We start from the raw sequence: 14,492 nt of genomic DNA on the forward strand, positions 1-14,492 counted from the left end.
CAGAGAACGAGGATGGGCCGAAGCAGGCAGTAATTTGAGCACCTCCTGAACTAGCCTCGAACTATGTGGAGGCGCGCACTGGGTGAGCAAATGGAGCGAGCGTTGGGGGCTGGCCAGAATGGGAAACTCATTCGACAAAAATTATCTCTTCAACGATGTGTGCATGTAACCTGCAGCACCCGAAACATGCTTGATGACTTCATTTTACTTGCATGTTACTTATGTTGTAACCTCCTAGCGAATCATAATCCATGTAAGAAGGAGGGGAGAGCATGCCGCTGAAGAATGGAGGAAGGGGAGTCAGTCTTGGTGTCAAGTGGGTGTCGGGGAAAAGGGAGGGTAACTAAAGTAAGATCACCGCCACACCGGCGAGGCTCGATCGGTTCCTGGCGGATGGGCGGTGGAGTATTTGGGCCAACTTGTCCTGTCCGGTCCCGTACCATACATACATGCTAGCAAGCAACCAAAGGAGAACGGCAGGACGAGCCATTCGCGCGGTACTGTCTTTACCCCGGGGCATAGGGTAAGTAGGAACTAGAAAGAAGGTGGTTGCTTGTCTCAGAAAGTAGCTGTAGCAAGCCCACTCAAGTCTAGTGCCCGATGTCATGATGGGAATGTCTCAGGTTTACTCTCGATAGAAGTAGGGATGGGGTCAGAAAGATACTACTCTGTACTAATGTATCTCCAGAATGATCGCACATTCAAGATCGCAAAAGGATCCGTGGAGAAAGTAAAAGAAGGACTTTTCTCCGCGACAGCCGCTCTGGCATGGAGGTTGAGGGTTGAGGTCGTACGAACATACCGTACCATACCTTCTAGGTATGTATGGTATGAATCGAGTTCTTTTGCTAATATTCCCAGTTAATTAGTAGATAGATACCTCTAGTAAGGTACTGCGGTAATCTCCATGAGTAGGGGAAAAAAGAAGTAACGGGGTATTGTGGATGTATCTTCCATCAGCCGCCAAATAATTTCCCGTTCCAAGAGGAAGTCGTCGTTGGCTCCCACTGGCTCACCATCGTGTTCCGCCCGTCCCCCCAGGCTCCATCTTTCTAGCCCAGCCCATCCCATCCCATCCATTCATTCATTCATTCATCACTATCCCCCCCCTTTGGTTCAGTCTCTCTCCCCCCCAAAAGAAGTTCGGCCACTCCCTAGTCCGGCCCTCTTCCAACTCCACTTCTTGGGGCGTCGCCAAACCCAGGTCAACTTCGGCGGTGGCTGCTGCTTCTCCCGCTGCTTGTTTCTGCCTGGGTCCAATCTCTACTGATCTATTTTCCTCCCCTTCCCAAAGGCCGCCGCTTTAGGTCTTTCGTGGTCGCTACAATTAATTAATTAAATTGGTATGCCTGTTGGTGACCAGTCCTATCCTTGTGCCGACTTCTGTTGACACAGGTGCCTCCGGCACGTTCTATTCTACATTCCGCATCGGATTCCTCCTTCCTTTGTTTTCATTCTGTTCGGAGGAAGCCTTAACACTTCCCTCCCTCCACCTCCACCCCCCCAGTCGCAGCGGCCGTCCATTCCTTATCACCCGCCACGAGCGAAATCCTCCGATCCTCAGACAGAAACCTATACTCAGTTCTCATCAATGGCCTTGCGGTCGCAACCTCACCCTACCTCGGATGCATAGTGGCAAGCATATTGGCTTTGGACCGACCCAGATCTCTCCTTCCTGTCAGCAAGTACGGAGCCCACGGGCCTACCGACAGCAAACCCCCCTATGAACGCTCCTTCTGGGACTATGTCGCCTGTCTCCGTGGACGGAAGTGACTGGTCCGGTATCAATCAGTATCAAAAATCGGATCCGCCTTTCTCCCCGACCTTCTCGACTCGCAGCGCCCTGGCCACTCCCCCTACCTCGGGCGTACCCAGCGGTTCAAATGGCGCAGGACTTACAAATGGTGCGTCGGGCCCGGTCAGCGATGCCGGGAACCCGTCTCCTCCAAGCTCGGTGGCAGCGCGATCTAGCGATGGTACATTGTCGGATCAACGCAGCAAGCGACACAAGCGGATGGAGGAGGTCCTAGGTCAACACTATGTTGCCCTCAGGAGGTTCCTTAATGCGTCTCATCGCGATGACCGAGCAAGCAAGTCGAGCAAAGCCCGGGACAAGCTGCTGCGACTCTCCGCAACTCAATTTCACGAATTAAGTACCGACGTTTATGATGAACTGCTCCGACGACAAGCAGCCATGCCGGCTCCGAATCGACCCCCTCGTCCCGATATTCCTCCATTCCTGCCACCGCGCAAGGACTTCCATGAAAAGCGCAATCAGGCGCGTCAAAAGCTTGCTTCACTTCAGCATCAGCGTTTCCGGGATCTGGCGACGGATGTCTACACCGAGTTAGAGCGACGTTTTCCCCAGTTCCCTTCTAGGGAATCCCGGCGGCTGAGCCCGGCTCCCAGCTACCGCGGGCGGCCATCCAACGGCTATCCACCAAACGGATACCCCCCGACGCCGGGCGGACCGCGCTCACAGTCTCGTGGGCCTCCGTCTCGGATGGGCTATCCTTCTGGTGGACCTCCAGCCAGTCCGATGTATCCCCCACGCCAAGGGTCCCTTGGCGGGCCGCCTCCGGGCATGAATGGTGATGGCCCAATGGCCAAATCGTTCCAAAGTAACACCATCGTTCCGAACAAAAGTACCATGGTCGAGGATGATGACGATGGAGTTGGCACAGAGGATGATTACGATGCGCGCAGCGATGCATTTGCTCTGGATGCGGTTCTGCAAAGTCGGCGGGGGACAGGGGCAACGCTCGCCGACGCCGACAGAAAGGCTTTGGCGGAAACTCAGTCGCAGGTTTCTGCTTTGCAGGATAAGGTGAACAAGCTCGAGGACCTACTGAAATCCAAGGATGAGGAGATATCAAAGTACCAGGAAGATCAGAACAAGGTGGAGACCTTAGAGGACTTGGTCAAGTCTAAGGACGAGGAGCTCACTAAATACCGAGAAAGTCAAAATACGTCAGATGTAGGCAGACGACCTTCCTTGATCCCATGGATTGCGCTTGCTAACCGGATTCACAGGTCAGTAGTAGCGAGCGCCAAGAATGGGAGGATCTGAAGTCGGACCTAGAGAGCAAAATCTCGCAGGCAGAGGACTTGAACAGCAACTTGCAGCTTGAACTGGACAAGGTTCGGGCCGAGCATGAGGCCATTGAGAACGATCTCCGGAATCAGTTGGAAGAAGCTTCACGGCAAAGCAGTGGAGATCCAGAGCTGCAGGCCCGCTTTGCTGATCTCGAGATCAAGCATCAAAGCCTGCAGACTGAGCTGCAAGAGCAGCGGTCAGTGACAGAAGAGGTCAGACGGGAGGCAGCTGGCTTCTTGAGGGAAATGAGGGAGCTGTCCGAGCAAAGCCAGTCCCGCTGGGAGCACGAGGAGCAACTTACGACCGAGGTTCACAGATTAGAGGAACAGGTTAAACAGTGGAAGACCCGCTATGAGAAGGCAAAGGCGCAGGCAGGACACCTTCGCACATCATCTATCGGGACAGAAATTCGTTCCGATGCCGCAACTCTCACAAGGGATCGTGATATTTTCCATGAAAATGGCTTGGTCAAGGATGTCCATGTCGCGAAGTTCCAGATTTCTATTGATGAGCTGCTGCACACTGCACGCCACGACGATTACCATGTCGTGACACGACAGATCAATGCTGTCGTTATCGCGGTACGTCATATGCTGCAGGACGTGCAAGAAAGCCAAGATCCTAGCGATGGGTCATCGGCCCTGCGTTCTAAGGCTATAAGCAAGCTTTCCACCACCGCGAACAATCTGATCACTGCCGCCAAGAACTTCGTGAAGTCAAATGGGCTCTCGCCGGTCTCCCTTTTGGATGCCGCCGCTTCTCATCTGTCGGCTGCTGTTATTGAACTTATTCGCCTCGTAAAGATCCGATCTACTCCTCCTGATGAGTCCCATGAGGACGACGATGAGGTTCAGCTTAGCCAATTGAAGTCCCCTGACTACTTCAGCGTGGCTCCTAGCCAAAGCCGCCACAGTCGCAATGACTCCGTCTACAGTGCCATAGGCCCCCCGCCTGACGCTCCCAACGGAATTTCAGTGACAGTGCAAGACTATACCTCGCAAGCTGAAACCCACGAACTTCAGGAGATGAAGGTATGTTACAATATCTCTAATTACAAGTAACGTGTGCTAATTGAAGCGACAGCTCTACGTTGAGGATCAGACGAATGGCCTGGTTCAGTCAATCCAAACCCTCATTGACAGCATCCGAGCCGAGCGTGATTTGACCACAATCAGCACCCATGTCTCTGCTATCTCTTCTGTGGTGACAAACGTTACCTCATCGACCCAGCACTTCATCAAAAGACCAGAGACTAGCCCGGCTCTTCGGCAACGCATCGATCCTATCCTCGAGATGTTGGAATACCACAAGCATCGCCTTGTAGGTGCTGCGGCCGAGGGCGACGCCTCTAGCAGTCCCGAGGGGCTTCGGGAAGTAACCAACAAGCTTCCACCTATCGCCTTCGAGATTCCGCGGGTTACCAAGGAGCTTGCTCATCAATTGGACCCCGCGAGCCTTGAGGAGGACGACGATTTCCGATAGTTCATCCGCCTGACGGTCATCATGATATTGTTTCTTTCTAGACTTCTTCAGCCCGAGAATCGCAGTGGCGTTATTCTCTTTTCACTTCTATCTCTTTCTAGCATGCTGATTTGGCACCATGATACCAACCGAACTGCTGGACCTTGCAATCTCGCTTTCCTTACTTTTGCAGTTATCACGCATGACAACGAGCAACCATGTGGAACGACGTGTTGTAATCAGGTGGAGCTTTACGACAGATTTTTGTTTTCTACCAGACGCACCCTGAATTCGGGAGCGATGTATTTTTATTGAGCTTCTACCACTTCTTATCTTCTGTTGATTTGTTCTGGATTTGCGATTGATACTTTCTGCTTCTATTTGATTAGCGCTTTTCTCTTCCTCTCTGCATGATGGTCCTTGTGGGACTGGATTTCTTTCTTGTTTTCTTCTGAAATTATACTGCGGCATTTTCTTTACACGTTCAACTCCCGAAACTGCTTCTATTTTCTTCCTGACTTTCAGACGGGGGCCTTCTTTCTCTTGTGTGCCGTGGTTATTATTCTCCTGGAGTCCGTTTAGATGGCTCGATAGATAGACTTTGGTGATGGTTGTATTTCACTGGCTGCGGCCATTGCTTTCCGCGATGAATGAAGTATTAAATGTTGACAATTTGCCTGGTAGTAGATATCCGAGAAAAGTATAAGAATTGCTTTGGTATGTAGTAGTGCATAGGTGTGCGCCGAGTGGTCAATCACGTGTCCGACCAGCTGTCGAGCTCCAATAAAGTGAGAAACGAACCCGATCTGGTTCTGGAAAGCTTCCGTCCGAACCGGGTCTTAGCTAATCATGAGCTATCCCCGGTTGGGGCAGTAGCAGGAATATTTTCCTCCGCTGTCCGACGCGGTTTCTCCAGTTCTTTTTGCTCTCCACGCCAGCAAAGCAGCAAGCACCCAGCTACGGGCAATTCGTGAGAGACAAGATATTCTTATTCCTCATTCTTTCTAGATAGTACTGTAAGTGATGCATCCCAATTGCATTGGCCGACCCCGATGGTATTAGGGGGGGAACCAATGGCAGCACATCCCCCTGGTCCGGTTGCTTGGAGTGAGAAGCTACTTAGTTAGCTGGTAGCTACTTTACTTACTGGACGGTCGGGGGACTTCCATGTTCTTCCACGGAGCGGCCTGAGGCCCACGGCGGATGGCCTGGCAAGTTGCATGATTGGCGCGCATGGGCTGACGCACAGGACGGAAGCGGTTAGCAGCCAGTGCCCCTCCAGCAACAATGTTCTCCCGAAGCCTGAGGTCAACAATAACCCCACCTTGCTCGCCCTTCGCTTCTCGTCCCCTCTTCTCCATCCCCAATTGCAAGCAATCTTCCTTCCTCTCTCTTCGTCCTTTCCATCAATCATCCGCAGCCATGTCTGGAAACACCAAGGCCTTCTTTGATATCCAGTACGCCCCCGTGGGCTCCAGCGCCCGTAAGTTGTTCTCTTCTTCTTCTTCTCATCGTCCTTCTACTGCTGTCGTCACCCTTTTTCTGCATGGATGATTTTACCCCTCCTTTGAAGAGAAAGTGGGAGTACTGGGGGGGGCTTTCCAAAGAAAGCACTCCCACAATCACGAATCTCTTTTCCTGCCCTTTGATTGACGTCTATCCTCTCAATGGTTACTGGATCCTTTGGCTGACTTTGACCTCTTCCCCTGCTCTCTAGCCAAGACGGGCCGTGTCGTCTTCAACCTCTTCGAGAAGGACGTCCCCAAGACTGCTAAGAACTTCCGTGAGCTCTGCAAGCTTCCCCAGGGTCAGGGTTACAAGGGCTCTACCTTCCACCGTGTCATCCCCCAGTTCATGCTCCAGGGTGGTGACTTCACCCGCCACAACGTGAGTAATCCTGCTATTGTGACCTCGCCTCCGTGGGCGGCTGTATGAGAGAGAACAATTTGACTGATATAATCATCCAGGGTACCGGTGGTCGCTCCATCTACGGTGAGAAGTTCGCCGATGAGAACTTCATCTACAAGCACAACAAGCCCGGTCTCCTCTCCATGGCCAACGCTGGTCCCAACACGTAAGTTCTAGTTCTGTCGCTCGTAAATCTAGGCCCCAGGCAGCTAACAGCATCTGCAGCAACGGCTCCCAGTTCTTCATCACCACCGTTGTCACCTCTTGGCTCGATGGCAAGCACGTCGTCTTCGGTGAGGTTGCCGATGCCGAGTCCATGCAGGTCGTGAAGGAGATCGAGGCTCTCGGCTCCTCCTCCGGCTCCGTCCGCTCTGCCGTCAAGCCCACCATCGTCGACTGCGGTGAGTTGTAAGCGGTTTTCAAGGATAACAGATGGCAAAATTGGGATATCGTCCCACGGGCTGGTGAAAACCAGCATCGTGAGGATTAATGGTGGACAATTCTCTTTATCCCTCTACCCGGTGTAATCTAGAGTGTCCATACCAGTTGTCAATAAGTTTCCAACAAGCCAGTGCCGTTGTAGTTGAGTATTTGCAGTATAGTCAACCATAGTCGTAGCCAGTAATGTTTACGTACAATATCTACAGAAAAATGAAATAATTTCCACCTCGTAAATTAGCACACCGTGACGAAATCCCAAGAACGTGGCAACCTAGACAGGCACTAAAACCCGTACTACATTACAATTCAACCCCGCTCCAACAACCTTTTCTCCCTCTTTTCTCCGGTGGGGGAGGGAAAGAGAGGAGGGAGGGGGGAAAGTTCGAGATCTGGCAATTCGACCCTCGGATTGGTTTCCCGGTTCCGAATACGGCCGGCTTTCCCATTCCACTTTGCTTTCCTTGCTTGCTGCGTGCTGCGTGCTGCTGTGTTGCATGCAGCTAGCCTTAATGAGACTACCTATCTTTAATGTAGAGTAGTATGAGCAGGGAAAGCCTTTATTTCAACTTTCTTTCTTCCTTGATTTTGGTTGATAATATAGATCTGCACCATGATATAGTATTATAGAATGGATAGATGAATGAATGGATGAATGGTATGTATACGTAAGTACCTCGAAAGTTAGTTAAGTAAAAAGTGAGGGGTAAGTTGAGAGCCAGCCAAGGCTGGGGGGCTAAAATATGATGTGATCGGATCACGAGTATATGTCGTAGTTGTTGTGTGTTTTTGTGTAGGATTGGATTGGATTGGATTGGGTTGAGTTAGTGGCATTGCCGACATAGCCATTCAATGAGTCGAGGAATGAACTGGTTTCCCGCGCCAGTAAATAACTTACTTTAGCTGTGGTGGTAGTAAGTAAGATATAACCGGTTTTAAAGTTATCCGGGGTCATGAACTGACACTATCTTATCTACTAATTATTGACATGTTGGTAGCTATAGCTATAGCTACTACTACGATAGTATCGTTTCACATGGATAATTCTGTAACATGTTCTATACATGTTTCAGATAGTAAGTTTGGGTGTGTGTTTGGTCTGGGTGAGGTTTTTATGTGGTAGGGGATGGATGGTGTTTGATTGGTGCTTTTACTAGGGTTGGTAAATAACTAGCTGTGTATGGTGTTTTCATCATGGTATACTGGATGAGGGATAGGATATTCATTACATGTAGTATACTATTGTGTTAAGTTTTTATTAACATTATGTCCTATGCACAGTAGACGTGGTAATCTAACAATCATCGGCACCGTCCCCTTGATAGTCGGACTTGAGAATTAGATAGTAGCTCTGAAAAAGAGCAATATCTCCTCCATACATCATCCTTCTATCCTGCCATCCATACTCAACAATCTAAAACCCATACCATCTGCACAGAACAACCACTCCGATTTTCCCAGCTACTAGATAGTATGTCAAACTAAGCTCCAACATCTCCCTAGCCGCAGCATTTAGTCACGGATGTGGCGTCGTTCCTGATCCTACGTATATCATCAGTCAGTCACTCAACAATAACACCAACAGAAGATAAACGAAACGAACTCACTCATCACCAACCACCTTCCCGGACGAAAAGAGCAGAAACCCCACGAACGCCCCAACAAAGATACAAACGATAATGTACCCATTGTAGTACATCCCCAGAAGCATCACGAAATAAGCCACTGCAAACTGCAACACATGCAAGGTGGCCCGGATGATCCGCTCACCCTGGCTGGGCCGGAAGATGAATTGGGTCTGGTCCTGTTTTGTAGCTGAGGCTGGCGCAGCCGGCGTTGGCTCAGACGCCCGTGGTGCCTCTGGAACTGGAGGCAGAGCTGAAAGTGAACCTGATGGTGTCCATGGCGTTGGTTTTCTGGCAGCAAATGTGTCGTCTATGGAAGTGACGCCGGGTCGACCGTCCCCGGTATCGGCTTTAAGCCTGGCGCGGTTGATGATGAACGCGTCGTATTCGCTGGCCATGCGACGGAGGAGTTCGAGACAAATGACGAGAAAGACGATGCCGATGCAGGAACCGGCGAACATGCATGATGATGTGATGTGCCAGGATTCAGAGATGAAGCCTGTTGAGTGTTGTTAGTGCTTAGGTAGGTGGTTTGATGTTTGGTGGTGTTGGACTGGACTTACATGCATCCACGGTGTTCCAGTTCCAGAGCATCTGGACATGGTTAGTAGATAGCCTCGGGTTTGGTATGAGGTGATGGAGGTTGTACCGAGATCTTGCAGCTGGGTGAGTCCATGCTGATGTCAATGGTTGATGAAGTCATATCCATGCTGTCTATGTATGTCTATGGCGTTCGAGTGCTATCGAGTGAGGATACTAGATGACAGGAAGGTAAGGACGATTGTTGACAACGATAAGTAGCCTGGTGAAGAAGAGAAGAACAGTAGTGAGGAAGAGAAAGCAAAATTAGAGACTAATATTTTGACCATTTGATACGTGACATTCAGGACCGTGTTTTTGTATACAAATCCATATTCCTCACGTTATTTTTCATACGAATCGGTAAGAACGCGCCCTCTACAGCAAAGAGTCCCTGCCGCGTCATGGGGAAGACGGTCTTTGCGAGGATTTGAGCACATTAGTCAGGTAGCTCCTCGACCAATGGGCCCAGAAAATGTAGTGAATAAGACATACTACAGTAGGCATATGGATTAGCAACCGAGTCTGTATTCGCTGGAATAGTCAAATATCACACTGAAACGATCCATCCCGCCGCGCCCAACACCTCCCATGGCAATCACTGGGTATAAACAGAACTCGCCCTATCGCGCTGCCCTGTACAAGATCCCAGATAGCAGATATAAAGAAACAGAATCCAAATCCAAGTCATCACCGGCGTGCCGACTTCTTAATCACGCCTTCCAAGATCTCCCGAATCTGCTTGCACCCGTCAATTCCCACCGCCAGCATTGTTTCAACGTATGTGCAATGCACCTTGGAGTCCATCGTCAGCATTGCTACCTTCATCTCGTCCTCATCTTCATTAATCATAGCCGCCTCGCCCACCGGTACAGCCGTCGTAGTCCCCACCGTAAGGAACGGAAGCTCCTGCTCCTCTGGCAGAGACAAGTCCAGCAGCGGATCCAATGTGTCATTATTCGGGTCCCGCGGTGTGGACGCACTGCCGCTCATTCCTGACGTACACCCACAGAGGAGTCCTGGCATAGGAATACCGGCATCCACAAGCGCCAGCGTACAGGCATTGACTGCCGCCGCGAGAAGCGATCCGTCTGACGACAAAACTGAGACGTGGATGCTGATCGTACTGTGAGGGTAGAGGTGGGTATGGAGATGCGACTGGAAAGCAGAGCGTAGTATCGTTGCGACGCGCGAAGATTGTCTATTCAAGGTTATAGTCAGTACCAGACACAGCAGAAACATCAGACATGACGATAGTCTAGAGCAACGTACTTATCACTTCCGCCGGCTCTGCGCTTGCGATCCACCCCAGCAAATCCTGCAACGTTGACATCCACCTCTACTACCGCACCTGCTGATCCAGCAGCACCACCCGTGGCATCACCGCGACGTCCTTCTGCGGGACCGTGGACGGAGCACAGGATCGCGGTGTTGCCCATGGCCAAGTAGGATGAGCCCGAACTGGCGGGGTTCGTGGAGATCTGGGCCTGGAGCAGTCGAAGCTCATTCCAGCGACGGCCATCAAGGCGAAGCTTGGTGAGGGGATATGTTGTGGATGTGTCGAGAGGCATTGTGATCTGGGAGGTGCTTCAATCGGTATGCCGAAATTAAGATGGAGGAAGTTTTGGCGTGGTTCCCCGCACCATGCGCTGTCAAATTTTGTCGAAGAGTTATTAAAGCCGTATCGGAGAGTTTAATTCGAGTACAGGCACGAAGCGACACAGTATGCAGGCTCAGATTATAGTCGACGGCGAGCAATGGGCGGAGAAGAGGGGAATTGGTTGCGGAGTTTGACTTTTCGGCGCGGAATTCTTCAGTCAGCTGCTTGCCCAATCGGGAAGCCCGTTTGACTCCATCGCGTCTCCGCATCTCCATCTCTCTTACACTTGCTTCTGCCTTCCCCTCAAAGGTCGGTCCAGATAGCTTCTGCCAGAGCTCAGCCGGACATGGGCTCACACGTGGAGATCGAGGATACTGACGCGACTACGGTCGGATCGGATGACGATGATCTCGATGGGGCACGCCCGTTGGTCTTACAGCCTACTTCGCTTCCTGTCGCTGGTTTGTCCCCGCACCTTATCTATACCTCAATATCAAGACATATCTGACTTTTCGATGATCGTAGATAGAGACCATGTCCCAAAGTCTGAAGTTACGACTCCACGTCGGCCAACAACTACCCCAACTACGATCAAGCAATCCTCTTCGCCACTCGACAAGAAGAGCCACACAGTAGTGGAGGTGCTCGACACCGACAGCGGAGATGACTCCTTCAATGAGGGCGAGGCCGCTTACAAGGAGTTCAAGAACAGAAAGGCCACGAAACGGAAACGGAGCACCGCAAACTTAAGAAACCGAGCTACTAAGGTGACGAGAGTCGCAACCTCGAACTCCATCGTCGGCCGAATCCCAACTTCCGATGGGAAAGCCCGACCGAGACGGCCATTACGGGTATATGGAGAGGAAGTGTCATCGGAGGATGAGCTGATGGAACACACCTTACCTGATTATCTCCAGAAACGGCAATCGCAGTTTGACCGGAGGACAGAGTATCTAAAACAATCTGGGCTGAAGTTGCCGCCAAGCTACGACGATGTTGAGTTCTCCGACGATGAGAGGTTGGAATCTTTGGCTGAAAAGCCCGCTTTCGAGAATATGACGCCATGCAATCAGTACAAAGACATCACCCTTCCTTATTCGCTGGGGCTTATACCAGCCCCGATCGCACAGTGGTTGCGCCAGTACCAGGTCGATGGAGCTGCTTTCCTGCATGAGCTGTTTGTTTACCAGAAGGGTGGGATCCTTGGAGATGACATGGGTCTGGGAAAGACCGTGCAAGTCATTGCATTTCTCACAGCGGCGTATGGGAAGACAGGCGATGAGAGAGACGCAAAGCGAATGAGAAAGATGCGGAGAAGTGGACACGATCAGTGGTATCCCCGAACGTTGATCGTCTGCCCAGGAACCCTTCTTAAGAATTGGATGGCCGAGCTTGCGCGTTGGGGCTGGTGGCATTTCGATACATACCATGGTGAAAACAAGGAGCTTGCACTCCAAGCTGCGCGGTCTGGAAGACTGGAAATCTTGATAACCACTTACAGTACTTATCTTCACAACAAGGATGCCATCAACATGGTCGATTGGGACTGTGTGATAGCAGACGAATGCCATATTATCAAGGAGCGCAAGTCAGAAACGACTAAAGCGATGAACATGATCAACGCTCTTTGCCGAATCGGCTTGACCGGAACCGCCATTCAGAACAAATACGAGGAGCTTTGGACACTCCTCAACTGGACGAACCCAGGGAAGCTTGGCCCGGTAACTGTCTGGAAGAAGACCATTTCTGAACCTCTGAAGATTGGCCAGTCACACGACGCCACCGTCCATCAGCTGCGCAGAGCACGAACGACGGCGAAGAAGTTGGTGGAGAACCTCTTGCCGCAGTTCTTTCTCCGCCGGATGAAGACCCTGATTGCAGACCAGCTTCCCAAGAAGGTTGATCGCGTCGTCTTCTGCCCGCTCACTGATACCCAGGCCGACGCCTACGTGAACATTCTGGGAAGCGACATGGCCAGCTATATCAAACACTCTACCGACCCTTGTGACTGCGGTTCCCGACAGAAAGCTGGCTGGTGCTGTCGCCAGTTTCTACCATCTGGGGTCACCTGGCGAAGCTACGTCTTTCCCGCGATAGCAGTGCTGCAGAAGCTCAGCAACCACCTGGCAATTCTCATCCCGCAGGGAGTCGATTCTAACGAGAAACAAGAAAAGGACAAAGAGATGCTGGAGCTGGCTGTGCCCGAGCAATGGGAAAAGCTTTACCGTTCCCGGGACTCAATCGTCAACTACGCGAACCCTGAATTCTGCGGTAAATGGAAGGTTCTTCGTCGACTGCTGAAGTGGTGGCACGCCAATGGCGACAAGGTACTCGTTTTCAGCCACAGCGTGCGCCTCCTCAAAATGCTCCAGATGCTCTTTCACTACACCAGCTATAACGTCAGTTACCTCGATGGGTCGATGAGCTACGAGGAGCGTACTAAAGTCGTTGATGATTTTAATTCCAATCCACGCCAATTCGTCTTCCTCATCTCTACTCGCTCTGGTGGCGTCGGACTCAACATAACTTCCGCCAACAAGGTCGTCATCGTCGATCCCAACTGGAACCCCTCGCACGACCTTCAAGCGCAAGATCGCGCCTACCGTATCGGCCAGTCTCGCGATGTTGAAGTCTTCCGGCTCATCTCCGCCGGCACCATCGAGGAGATCGTCTACGCCCGGCAGATCTACAAACAACAACAAGCCAACATTGGCTACAACGCAAGCTCGGAACGACGCTACTTCAAGGGTGTTCAAGAGAAGAAAGACCAAAAGGGCGAGCTCTTCGGTCTGGACAATCTATTCGAATACAAGAACCAGAACATCCTTCTCCGCGACATCGTCAACAAAACCAACGTCGCTGAAAGCAAAGCTGGCGTGCAGGTTATGGACATCGACGTAGACTACGACCCCAATGTCTCCGACCAAACCTTCACGGGCAAATCCGACGACACCAACGAAGTCATGAGCCAGTTAGCAGCCATGATTCGCGGCGAGGACGACGAAGAACCCACCCACCCCCAAACCCCCATCAACACCAAGCATGACCCCATCCAAGCCATCCTCGCCGGCGCAGGGGTCGAATACACCCACCTCAACAACGAAGTCATCGGGTCATCCAAAGTCGAGGAGCGGCTCAGCCGTCGCGCCGAACTGGCTGACGAGAATAACAAGAACCTAGACATGCAAGTCTTTGCAGGATCCCAGTCCCAGTCCCAGTCCCAGTCTCATAAAAAGTCATCATCATCTTCAACCAAGCAACCAATCAAATACAAGTTTCATCCGCCAAAGCGTGTCATGAAACGACAATTTTGCAGCATGGCGAAACGTTACGGCTTCCCAAACGCAACCGAATTCGCTCTTGTCGTGGAGGGGATGACGCAGGCGCAGCGACGCGCATGCTTGGAGCGTTGGTATGCTGAGCGACGGGAAAAGCTTTCTCAACCGTCTTGATCCTATCATATATCATATACCATTTTATCCTCCTATATCTCTTTTTGGAGCATTGGTTACAAGTTCATTAGGGAGTTACGGGTTCTAGATTTGTTTTTGTCTGTTTTACGGTACTATATACCCATGTTGACTAGCTAGTTTTTTACTTAACCCAGCGACGAGTGACGATTGATACCAAATAAAGCACTAGTGATACCAGTGAACATTTACCGACCTGTATCGAGCCCTTTCCTCCGCGCCTCGTCAGTTCTCTTCCAATCAACCATTCCCCTACGCACGTAGTTGATACGCCTATACTCCAAAACGAAACACGATCTACTAACTTAATGATA

At 51.1% G+C, this 14,492-nt stretch overlaps 5 protein-coding genes across 5 annotated transcripts; 3 read left to right on the forward strand and 2 right to left on the reverse strand.

The window, feature by feature from the left end:
• Positions 1-1,744: 1,744 nt before the first annotated feature.
• On the forward strand, positions 1,745-4,579 carry An07g08290 (uncharacterized protein; the record flags this gene model as incomplete). Its single annotated transcript, XM_001391867.3, has 3 exons — positions 1,745-2,977; positions 3,034-4,128; positions 4,181-4,579. 3 exons carry the CDS (start codon positions 1,745-1,747, stop codon positions 4,577-4,579), a joined length of 2,727 nt encoding a protein of 908 aa, XP_001391904.1.
• A 1,401-nt stretch (positions 4,580-5,980) lies between these two features.
• On the forward strand, positions 5,981-6,878 carry cypA (cyclophilin-like peptidyl prolyl cis-trans isomerase cypA-Aspergillus niger; the record flags this gene model as incomplete). The annotated part of the gene is made up of 4 exons (XM_001391868.3): positions 5,981-6,041; positions 6,276-6,445; positions 6,526-6,632; positions 6,692-6,878. The coding sequence occupies 4 exons, from the start codon at positions 5,981-5,983 to the stop codon at positions 6,876-6,878; spliced, it is 525 nt and encodes a 174-aa protein (XP_001391905.3).
• A 1,525-nt stretch (positions 6,879-8,403) lies between these two features.
• On the reverse strand, positions 8,404-9,238 carry An07g08310 (uncharacterized protein; the record flags this gene model as incomplete). The annotated part of the gene is made up of 5 exons (XM_059748641.1): positions 8,404-8,446; positions 8,512-8,719; positions 8,864-9,028; positions 9,093-9,123; positions 9,179-9,238. 5 exons carry the CDS (start codon positions 9,236-9,238, stop codon positions 8,404-8,406), a joined length of 507 nt encoding a protein of 168 aa, XP_059605403.1.
• A 560-nt stretch (positions 9,239-9,798) lies between these two features.
• On the reverse strand, positions 9,799-10,679 carry An07g08320 (uncharacterized protein; the record flags this gene model as incomplete). The annotated part of the gene is given in 4 exon segments (XM_059748642.1): positions 9,799-9,936; positions 9,982-10,090; positions 10,109-10,309; positions 10,381-10,679. The coding sequence occupies 4 exon segments, from the start codon at positions 10,677-10,679 to the stop codon at positions 9,799-9,801; spliced, it is 747 nt and encodes a 248-aa protein (XP_059605404.1).
• Positions 10,680-11,054: 375 nt separating this feature from the next.
• An07g08330 (uncharacterized protein) lies at positions 11,055-14,160 on the forward strand (the record flags this gene model as incomplete). The annotated part of the gene is made up of 2 exons (XM_001391871.1): positions 11,055-11,169; positions 11,234-14,160. 2 exons carry the CDS (start codon positions 11,055-11,057, stop codon positions 14,158-14,160), a joined length of 3,042 nt encoding a protein of 1,013 aa, XP_001391908.1.
• Between the last annotated feature and the right edge of the window lie 332 nt (positions 14,161-14,492).

The sequence above is a fragment of the Aspergillus niger genome, assembly GCF_000002855.4.
Source record: "Aspergillus niger supercontig An07".
Taxonomy (NCBI): Eukaryota; Fungi; Ascomycota; class Eurotiomycetes; order Eurotiales; family Aspergillaceae; genus Aspergillus; species Aspergillus niger.